At 31.4% G+C, this 11,660-nt stretch overlaps 1 protein-coding gene across 3 annotated transcripts; it reads left to right on the plus strand.

Annotated features, from left to right (window-relative positions):
* Window positions 1-916: 916 nt before the first annotated feature.
* Window positions 917-7,099, plus strand: LOC149562415 (putative polygalacturonase At1g80170). 3 transcript variants are annotated; one of them, XM_089825919.1, is made up of 11 exons: window positions 917-1,330; window positions 1,474-1,602; window positions 1,888-2,037; window positions 3,516-3,647; window positions 3,718-3,888; window positions 4,214-4,234; window positions 4,330-4,537; window positions 4,678-4,759; window positions 5,839-5,947; window positions 6,041-6,157; window positions 6,321-7,099. In XM_089825919.1, the coding sequence occupies exons 2-11, from the start codon at window positions 1,594-1,596 to the stop codon at window positions 6,549-6,551; spliced, it is 1,230 nt and encodes a 409-aa protein (XP_089682045.1). In that variant the 5' UTR covers window positions 917-1,330; window positions 1,474-1,593; the 3' UTR covers window positions 6,552-7,099. The 3 variants fall into 3 exon arrangements, with proteins under 3 accessions (XP_089682045.1, XP_089682046.1, XP_089682047.1); XM_089825920.1 differs by having other exon boundaries at window positions 1,474-1,510; XM_089825921.1 differs by having other exon boundaries at window positions 917-1,602; window positions 3,718-3,820; window positions 4,355-4,537.
* Window positions 7,100-11,660: the final 4,561 nt, after the last annotated feature.

Genomic DNA, 11,660 nt, shown 5'->3' on the forward strand with positions numbered 1-11,660 from the left:
CAAGTTTTTGGGATCCAAAGACTTTAGCCAATTTAGGACTCAACTTATTGTACCCACCCCATTGCTCAAGATTTAAAACCACTTACACTATTAAAAAGGTCTTTAGAATATCTAGTTTTAGTCCCTTAATTGTGTTTTCCAACTCGTGTTAAGGGACAAACAAATACTCTCGACCCCAAATTTTACATTGAAGGCCTCCAAAAAATGCAAATTACTAAAACATAGAAAAATACTCTAAATATAATTTTAAAATTTTTCCATCTCTACTTAATATGTCACTTTTGTACAACCTCATATCTTTCTCGTCCAACAAAATCAATATTTTATTGAATACATATGGCATTTGTCATCAATAAAGCTTATATTAAGGAGATTTACTTCATAGAGCCAACATTAATAGATACAAGAGATGGTTGTGATGATAAGGTTAGAGTTGTCCATATTAATGTCATTTTCTCTCAAAATCTTGTTCTCAACTTAATTGAAGCTACACCATTCAAATGAAATTATAGATCAAAACACATTTTACTAATAATAAAATTATAAAAATATTCTTTCAAATTAAAATTGAAAATAATAAATCCAAGTTAATTAAGATCATGTTTATGAAGAAGTCTAATTTATTTAGAAGAAAAAATCTCTCTAATCTAAAATAGGTTTATGAGTACAAACATTTCAAAATTGTTTATTAGAACTCAATAAATAGTCACTTAAAAAAAAAAAAAAACAAATTCGAAAAATAACCAATTTCTATTCTTACACATATGTACTTCTTATCATTATCCCCAAATAAACACTTTTATCTCTTATAATAAAATTTAATTGGTTATCATGATTGTTGTTTTTCTTTATGATTCTTGATATGGACATGTTATTGAGAGTATAGTGTGTTTGGCATCACTTCTTGTGTGATTGTGCAATTATGCCTGTTATTGCTGTTATTGTTGTTTTACACTTGCTGAGGAGTGCCTTCATCAATAATTTCCAATTTCCGTTCCATAAAATTTGCATAATGTATTTATCATACACTTGATGAGTTCTTAATGATATCCATACTAATAGGTTATGCAGTTAAATTAGCTAGAAGTCATATCATGTTGGCGAATTGAAATCAATAAAAGTTAGAAATAGCATCTATGATATCATTGAAATCATTAAATATTAGAAATAGCATCTATAATATCATTATCTTAGCAGTGACTTATAACTTAAACATAAATTTGCAAGCACAAGTTATATTCTTTCCAGTCTCATAATATTTAGCTGCTCCTTTCAAATGACTACCAAAGCTAAATAATGATTTCACGAAGTAACACCCTTTTATATGATGGTAAGCTGATGAAGACTTGCAGTTATTTTTTCATTTCCCTTGCATTTTCTAGTGCCAATACTTGTGTTGCAAGCAATACAGAAGCAAACAATCTCAGGAACAATCTTCAATATTTAAGTTTAACTGGTTTTTCTTATGCACAGGAATTTCAGATTTGATTTATAAATAGTTTGACTCAAGGTAAGGCAAATGAGTAAGATTCAAGTTTCAGTTGTATTTATGAATGAGGATATTGTAGGAGATTCAACACAGCAAAAGAAAATATGGCAAAGGTGGTACAGAGTTTCTTATGATATTCTTTATCAGTTATCAGTTTACTTGTATCTTAATTTTATCAGATATTTATAATTCATTTGAAATGCATGATTTTTTTTTGGATTCTATTGTGTATGTTTTTAATCTACAGTTTGGAAAATATTCTCTGATCCATCATCATAACGATGGATCATAAAGTGTATTCCCAAATTTTGATATTAAAAAACATACACAATCGCATCCAGAAACAAATCATTCACTACTTGTATCTATTGATGCTGAAGTAGAAACAATGTCTACAGATTGTGCGTGTTCTTGCAGTCATTTTTCTCCATATGTGCTCTGTTATGAATACCCAGAGTATTTACCATGGAAATGAAGCTTTGCAAGGGGAGATTAAAAATGTCATGGATTTCGGTGCAGTTGGAGATGGCTTCCATGATGATAGCCAGGTCAATCTTTATTTTATTTATTTTGCACTTGTGAGGTATGATTTTCAGCAAAGTTGCACATTATAAACAATGGTATAAGAAGAAATGTGTCCTTAGATAACTTGCACTGTTTATTTGAACCTTGTGTATGTGAATTGCATACTCATCTACTATTTAGTTCTGTCATAATGATGATAATGTCTTTTCTCTTTAACTCACATCTCGTCTTTTAATCTATATACAAATTTTGAAAAAAAAATTATTCTTTTTAATTTCATGTGTTATAATAATGTATATATTTTGCAAAATGTTGTAAATGGTTTGGTTTAAGCATTACATTATAAGATTTTATCTATCTAAAATTGTTCTAAGTTTCTCTATTCAATCTATCTATTAATCAATCTTAAAGAAATAATCTAAACAAGTCAAAGAGCATAATGTTTGTTTACACATACATTGTACTAATTTAAACAACACATTTTATGTTTTTGACTTGTTAGTATTTGCTAGGCAATATATTATTATGATCACTTTTCATTAACTAGGTATTACCATGCACTTTTGTATTTTATTTATGTTATACAAATTAATAATATTTATTAAATGTTTTATAAATATGTCTTTTAATAGTTACATTAAACAAAAAATTTGTTATTAAAAAATAAATCTCAATATTACAAAATTCCTAATGAATAACTATGGGAAATAATAGATATTTTAGTTTCAATAAACTATTTAATATTTAAAATAATTATGTTTGATGTATATATTCTTTGTTAATATTATGTCCAGATATATGATTATTTATAGACTAAGATGTAAAAAATTTGTTTTTATGTTCAACATTTGAAATCACATTTAATAGTCTATTTTTATTTTAGGCTTCTTAAACTATTTTTTATTCTATTAGATATTATAATATATTGATGTTATTATTATAACTATAACTAATTATTTTCTTTAGGGTACCTTTTTTTAATTAATTTTAACTCTATTGGATATTATAATAAAATTATATTATTATTATTATAACTTATTCTGGCCACTAGTGGCACTTGTTTAAATTACAATAGCTTCTCTAATAGAATACATTCACTAATGTAATATTAGATAAACCATCTAAATAAATCAATACTTCGAATATACTATTTAAACATGAGTGCACCTAGTGTTACAAATTAGGGTTGTCGTTGTACATAAAGATCAACCTATCATACCACCATACAACCACTAGACTTCAGAACACAAAAGACAGCGAACCATGTCACATGTCACGAATTCCAAAGAAAAACATTAAAAATTAATCCAACAGCTAATAATTTTATATAGGTACAGGCTAAACCTACAACAATAAAAGTACCAAAGACAAAACAAAGTCAAACTATATTTTTTTCCAAATTCACGAAAATGTAGTGATTTTCTTTTGAAAATTGGTTGTACATTTTTATGGAGGATAACAGCGTCCTATAGATGATAATGGGTTCATGGTTGATTCACAGGCCTTCAAAAAAGCATGGGAAGCAGCATGCAAATCGTCCTCCGATGGAGAGATGGTGGTGCCAAGTGAAAGCAAATTCCTTATAAATCCCACTACATTTTCTGGGCCCTGCAAATCCCCTGTTTCTGTTAAGGTAATCAAGGAAACAGGGCTTAACATTTGAGTCATAATAAGGTTGAATTCTAAACAGTGGGGTTTTACAGATTGAAGGAGAAATCATTGCTCCAGCACAGCAATCTGCATGGAACAACGCAGATAAGAGAATGTGGCTCGCATTTGTAAACATCTCTGCTCTCACTATACAAGGTGCCGGTACAATAGATGGGCAAGGCCTAGTTTGGTGGGAAAAATCTTGTAAAATTAATAAGAAAAATGTATGGAAAGAAAATATTATTTTATTTCATTTGTAATATTTTATGAAAAGTTTATATTTTTCATTCGTTTTTGGATTCTATTGTATAAGTTCTTTTAATATTAATATTTGGAATCACACTTTGATGAAAGAATGTAAAATAAAAATCATGGATTTAATTTTTATTCATTCTGATTATGAACTACAAAGTGTGATTAAAAACATTAATACTAAAAAAAAACTTACACAATCAAATTCAAAAATTTATTACACATTTCAAATGAATTGTAAAAATCTGATAATGTTGAATCTCATATAGTTTTTGTGTTTTGGTGTGCACTGTGCAGCCTTGTACCCGGGCACCCACGGTTTGTTTTGAGACCTAAAGCAAATATAGTCTAGTCATGAATCGTCAACTTCAATGTTATCTGTAATTTTAAGTAATTTGTTTGATTTTGTTCAGGCGATGTATATTGGCAATTGCACAGATGTGGTGGTTCGGGATATACACTTTATGAATAGCCAACAAATACACCTTGGGATATTCTACTCTTCTGATGTTGAGATCTCTGGGCTGTTCATAAAGGCTCCTGAAGACAGCCCCAACACTGATGGTATCCATCTGGAGTCCGTTCAGAATGTCCAAGTGGATAACTGTGACATCCAAACAGGTATTCTGTTTCTCAATCTTTCTCAATCTTTTTCCTCATCATTATAGATCACCTAAAACTCTGTTCTGCATGAAAGTTTCTGTCTATTTCTTACTGACCATTTAGTGATGGTGTTTTGATTCAATGTATTATTTGTGTAGGGGACGATTGCATCTCCATTACAGCTATGACATCCGATGTTCACATTCAGAAGATCAGATGTGGCCCGGGACATGGGATCAGGTAAGGCTATTAATTCATGTTAATCAAAACTTTAAGTTTTCATTAGTTACATTCCATTCAATTCAATTCAAAGATGGACTTGTCTTATAAATGTGAGTAGTACAGTTGGTCTTAAATTTGAAGTTCTAGTTAGTCAACATGGTATTGAAGTCTGATCTTGGTTTATGAAAAATTCAACAGAAAATCAAAGTTTAGTCTTAGTTAGTTCACAAATAGTTTAACATAGTATCAATGTCTGATTATACTAGAAGTTCCAAATAAACTATGTCTAAGGTATAGTCCTACAAGGACTAGTAGTTTAGTTGGTAGATCTTTCTAACAACAAATAGAAGTTTTATATTTGATTTCTAGTTTATATATGAAAAGTTCAATAATTACTGTTATTATTCTGTATGAATTTTTAGCTTTATTATTTTCTTATCCATGAACAATTATTGAGTGTGTCTAAAATGTTGAATATTTTGTTTCACTAATAGTATGCTGATGATGGATCATTGAGTATGATCTGAAATATCGGAAAAATCTAAAGGGTACTTTTGAAAATTTCTTTTAATATTTCTATGAATTTTGATTAGTCAAGTACCAAAATAATAAAGAAGAGAATGACTAGGTTAACATGAATACTCATAATTGAATGAAATACATTCTTTACATCTTAAAACAATCAATCATCTGATATCACATTAGCCCACAGGAAAAATATGATCTACTATCTAACTATTATAGCTCACCGCACAAGAAACTACCAATTTACAAAAAATTTAAACACCTAAACAAAAACTTACTACTATATTAATCATATAAACAAAAAAATTAACAAAAAAAATTGTTTTAAATTAACAAAACAATATTTTTTTAAAAAACATAAAAATAAAATACTCAACTACTAAGTCCTCCTCTAAAACCAACACATTTAAACGATCAATAACCCCCAATATCTGTAAGCCTAGTGACAAAAACTGAATAAATTCAGCATGGTAACCTCTGGACTACCCATAGTTGGGGTCTGTAATACATAAATTTCATGATTTCCATGGCTTTAATTGCTGAATATGACATCTGTTCTTCTGTTTTTGAAGCATTGGAAGCCTGGGCGAACATGGAGAAGAATCAATTGTGGAAAAAATCGACGTCCGAGAAGTGGTTTTTGATGGATCACAGAACGGAGCGAGAATCAAGACTTGGCAGGTTCACTCACGTTCCTAAAATTATTCTCATATCTCAGATTCAATGCAGTAAAAACTGGATATAAGGTAATGGCTGTATTTTACCCAAATGTAGGGCGGTTCAGGGTATGCGAGAGAAATCACATTTGCAGATTTGACAATCAACAATGTTTCCAATCCTATCATAATAAATCAGTACTACTGTGACTCCTCCAAACCATGTAAAATTCAGGTAAAAACATCCAATTTTTAAATGTAATTGTCTGCGTGTAAACAGTCAATTTACAGTTTTTTTTAGGATTTCTGAACCATTTCCCACATAAAATTAACCAAATGGAAGCCCATTTGTGGGGATTTCATTTTGAGGTTGAAATGAATGCTATTTTTCCTTACAGAAATCAGCAGTGCAAATAGAGAACGTGGCATACCAAAACATTACAGGGACCTCGGCTCAGCAAATGGCAGTGAATTTTAATTGCAGTCAGACGGTGCCTTGCAAAGAGATAATGATTTCAAATGTTGATATAAAATCCATTGTTACATCTCAAACAAAATCAGCCTGCTTCAATGCATTTGGCTTAGCCCATGGAAATGTCTATCCAAACAGCTGCCTTGAGAAACAGTGATTTATAATCTCATCAAGATTTTCACTTAAATGGGATCATTTCATTTTTTGTTATTAAATTGTATCGACCAGATAAAAGCTCCAAGATAATTGGGGATGTAAAATACGACAGGAAGGATTCACTGCATTGTATGATTAAATCATGTTGGGGATACACTTGTATTTGATGTAGAAAGTACATTTGGTTCCTACTTTTGTATGGGTTGAACACTGCATCTGTATATAACTAGCACTTGTACCCGGCAGGGTGCAAGAGTACAGCCCAAAGGCGTTGGGGTTGAAGTGCAAAGCTGAATATTTCGTCCATGCTGGGACAAAAATCTCTATATGATTTGATATTAGGCAATAAGAGATTTGTAAAAGACTGATTTGTTGTCTACAATTTATATGCAAAATTCTTCACAATATTTTAATTATTCATTCATTGGAGACTTGCTTATCACTGGCAATGCCATTGTGGTACATGTAAAAATCGATTGACCATCACAAAAAAAGTCATTGTGTATTCTCAAGAAATCGCTTTGACAATTTCATCTGGTTGATTGACCACGTTGATGCCGGTGGATGAATGGATGTTGTTGTTTACTCTATTGCTGTTGTAGAAACTGATTGACAATCATTTCAAAGTCATTGTGTACTACATGATAAAAGAGGTTGTAAAGGCAAATAAAAAACTATGAAAGAATTATAAAAAATATCACCTTCATTGCATGATAAACAGCAATGGCTTCCTACCCTCGCTTACTCCTCACTTTATCTCTAATTATGGCATTCCATAACCGAATATCAATATTTGGCTGGCTGGGCAATTTCGTCAAACAGTAGGTTTGTCTTTTAAAACCTATGAAATGAATTAAAAAATTAGTCAATACTTAAACTTTTATTTTATATTTCCGATTCAAAAAGCTTATATGGTTCTTAAAGACAAATCAATTAAAAAGTTCTACTTTTCACTTGACAAATCAATTAATAACAAATACCAATATCTTGATGCATTATCATTCTAATCAATAGCTAATCATCTGTACCTGCTCGAGCTCCTGATGAGCCAAGTTTGCCCCTATCAAGGCACTCCATACAATTGCTAGCAGACACCCGTTGAGATTGTCTGTAGATAAACCCGTCCCAATTGTTATTAGTCTTTGCAAAATGAATTCTATATTGGCGACAATTGACAATAGCATCTCAATTCAATTTCTTCCCTAGCAACAAACCATAATACATCCAACAAGGTGTCAGCTGCGAATCCAGTTTAGAACAGAGCAAGTCCTCACCAATCTGATCTCTATTGAACATAAGAACTACTGTAGAGTAGCCATAGTATCAAATCGAACTCAAACTCCTATCTATAAATGCCATCACACTCACACACCCTTGAAAATCCCACCTTTTATGATTTCTGCAGAGAGAGTTGCAGATGCCAAGGGTAAGGGTATATTTTTGGCGATTACTTTGAACTTGAGGGGCAACATATAGGAAAGCATTCAATGACTTAGAGATCTTTAGGAGTGAAATATTAGAAAGGATTTGTTCAACAATGCTTTTTCCTGCGACTATCTTTAATACGACTGAGATTGAAAATATATAGAGAGCCCTACATTGATCTAAAATAAATAGAGAGCCATACATTGATCTAGAGTCAAGCACTGGATCTATGTGCCATGCATTCAGAATTAACAAAAACACTAGGCATGTCACCATATAACCCACAGAAAAAACCGTTCTACCTATTTACCAAGGTAAATGTAGCTGAATAATCTATGGCCACTATGTAGGCATTCCATGGGGGCAAAAACCCTGAGCCACAGTGAATTATGATAAATAGGCCAAATTAAAGCTTTCTTTGAAGGGGAAGAAAACCTTCATTTGTGACGATAGGCTCAATTTCAAATAACAAGTAGCTGTAGCTGCAGAAATTGTCATGTGTTCATCCAAATACACCAGAAATAAAGCCAGTAGGAGATTTCTAGAAGAGTGATGTGTTCTCTACAATTGAGCTACAAACATTTGTGTAGAGGATTAAAGAAATTATGGGCATTAATCTTTCTGAAACATTTGTACCGTCTCATCTTGGCAAAGAAATTAACTTCAAATGTTTAAATTTTTCATTCATTTGAAACTTGCTTATCACTAGCAATGACATCGTGGTACATGTAGAAATTGAATGACAATCATAAAGATGTCATTCTGTGCATAGCTTCAAGGATGACAGACCTGCATTCTCAAGAAATCACTTTCACAATTTCACCCATGGGAATAATGTCCACAATTTCATCCATTATAGGCAGTCTTCATGTGCTTCTCCCATAACATTTCATAATAATCTTAGTCTTTTGTATGTTAAGTGTAGAAATTTGGTTGATGCCCATAAATTGTTTGACTGCATGACAAAATGAAATAAATAGATCTTCAACTAGATCAGTTCACATTTGCAAGCGTACTCACAACCTATGCCAAATTGGAAGCTCTGGAACAAGGATGGACGATTTTTTGCTTCAAATTTGTAAAGCTCTTGGAATTTGAAGATCACGTCTTTCCATTTACATCCAATAAAGCTTTTGTAAGCAAATTAATGACGAATCTCCCATCCACCGTAATATTTCTTCGTACAAAGTCCTGCTATTTTTCTTGTATAATTTAATGGTTGCTTGCAAGGAAAGTTTTGCAGTAAACTCGACAATTTACTTTCTTGAAGAACATAAGACTATTGGTTGTACAGTTTATAAAAGGGGACTTCCAGGATACAAGAAAGTAAATTATTTATCGAGGAAAGGATCAGACTCATTAGGAACTGCCAAGAATACTTTAGACCAATTAGAAATAAAAATAATTCTAAAGAAAGTCTGCAACTTCCTCATCAAATCTTCCTAATATGTGTGCCATATACATCCAATGAACTGGCATCCAGCATCATAAATCAAAGAAGGAAAGACACTAGGTGTGAATCGATACAACTAGAAGGGATATTCGCATGTCTCAAATATTGGTAGGGAGACTAATCGGGTTGGCTTTAATGAACATTTTTTGAGAAAATATATAGTTTGCAAGGAAAACATACACAGCCCGACCTTAATTTCCATATAAGCTTCATAACAACGCAAGCCACTAATGGGCATTTAAAACAGGGGACATACTGCCTACCAGAGTAGTTGCAACTCTAGTATCTGATGCTTTTATGATATCCATAGCTTCCAATTTGGCACAGGATGTGAGTACACTTACAAATGTAAACTCATTTGGTTTGATGTCCTGTGTCAACAACCAACCGCTTAGACAGAAAGCAGAGTTGGAGCGAGCAACATGGGGAGGAGTTGGGAGACAGCTGACCGCAGACATGTAAGACATACCTTTCACTGAGCGTTTGGACTTCGTGAGTTAGAGCATCCACCAACACTAATCGGCAACAGACATTCTGACAACAATTTTCCATTTTGGAAGCTGCAGTGTGAGGAAATTCTACGGGCTCTCGCCCACAAGTGAAAGCGTATCGGCAATAATAGGTTGGTCAATGACAAGAAGGAACAATTTTGATCATAAGTATTTTTGGAGGACGTAAGATGCATAATCCCAAGTATATAAGTTTTGTGTGTGAAGTAGAATAAAATTCTTTACTTAATATTTAGACAGTGTTAGATTTGGTAGGTTCTATATAATAGCAATAGAACTTATAATTCTACATGCATTACATTTAAGATCTTTTATATCTCTTTTTACAGTTTTATAAGTTGACATCTACCAATTTGAAAGTTTGAGGATTTTTTATGTTCTATTTTAAAAATAAAGATGATCCTTGTTTATTCAGGGACATAGGAAAAGTGATTACATTTTTTATGCGGAGCTTTTAGTGGCTTTCTAAGTAGAAGGAGCTTTTAGTGGCTTTCTAAGTAGAAGCTTTTAGTAGTTTTTTAAAGATTTTAATGTATTTATTAATTTTTAGAAAGTTGATTTTTATTAATAACTTTAAATATTACTTCCAATTTTGAATGTTTGTTAGTAGTTCATCTTATCTAATTTTTAGGAAGCTTTACAAAAAAAATCAACTTTTTTTGAGTTGTTTTTAAAAATTATCAAAAATGGGAAAAAAAATAGTTTTATAAAAAGATTGCCAAAAATAGTAATTTTGGATTTGTATTTAAAATTGTATTTCCTCTCATTGTAGTGGAGGAGGTTTTGGAAGAATAATAAAGAATAATTTTGTGTTCTAATATTTATTTTTCTATTCTTTCTCTCTTATATTTCTGTTAATTTTTTGAGAAATTTTGTTTGTATCATCTAGTACAGAACACAAAAGTTCTTGGAAAAGAAGATATTTGTGGTTGTGTGGTTTTTAGTTTATGTTTACGCAAGTTGAGAAGATGAACTAATTTCATAAAGACTAGGTAGAGAAGATAAAATACCTAGGTTGAGGCAAAGGTAAAGCAAAAGCAAGGTTGATGGACTCATTTGAAGAACTAGATTTATTGATGAAGTATTTGCATAAGAGGAGAGAAGAAAATGAAATAAAAGAGAAAGAGAGGAAGAGGAAGGAGGAAGAGAAGAGGTGATTAGAGTTGAAATAAATGTTAAGAGAATTACAAGAAAGTTGGCAACAATTAAGAAAGCTAATGGAATTAGAAATGCAAAAATAGTACCTACCAGTCAAGAAGAAGATCACATGGTCTAGTCAAAAGATTATTCAAAAGAAGAAAAGGAAAGAAGAGACACAAAAAATAAAGGAAGATCCAAAAAATAAAATTGTGAGTATACCAATAATTGTTTTGTTATCAAGAATTGAAGAAGCCAAGATAAACATAGCCGCGAAAGATTTTTTTTTCATTTTCAGCCTTATGTTCAGAATTAGGAAGCAAAAATGGTTGTTTATAATAAAATTTCTAATGAAGATGTTTCAGATTTTTTTAATGAGGTATATGAATTTTCCCAAAGATATTATGTTAATTTTGGCAATGGTGGACATGTTGATTTATTATATGTTGAAGACATAAATGATTATGGAACAAAGGTTTATATAAAAGAAATGGAATTTTAGACTTTAAAGGCTAAGAAGATATGGAGTAGAATATGGATTAAGAAAAATAAGAGGAAGAGGGATCCAGTGATAGATGCAAAGATG

The sequence above is a fragment of the Cupressus sempervirens genome, chromosome 4 (assembly GCF_028749045.1).
Source record: "Cupressus sempervirens isolate cs-2001-9-10 chromosome 4, ASM2874904v1, whole genome shotgun sequence".
Classification (NCBI taxonomy): Eukaryota; Viridiplantae; Streptophyta; class Pinopsida; order Cupressales; family Cupressaceae; genus Cupressus; species Cupressus sempervirens.

Bases quoted from the DNA above. Each gene is read 5' to 3' on its own strand.
- LOC149562415 (XM_089825919.1), top strand. The intron at 3,889-4,213 runs GTATGGAAAGAA...TGCACTGTGCAG, and splicing joins GTAAAATTAATAAGAAAAAT to CCTTGTACCCGGGCACCCAC. The intron at 4,235-4,329 runs GTTTGTTTTGAG...GATTTTGTTCAG, and splicing joins CTTGTACCCGGGCACCCACG to GCGATGTATATTGGCAATTG.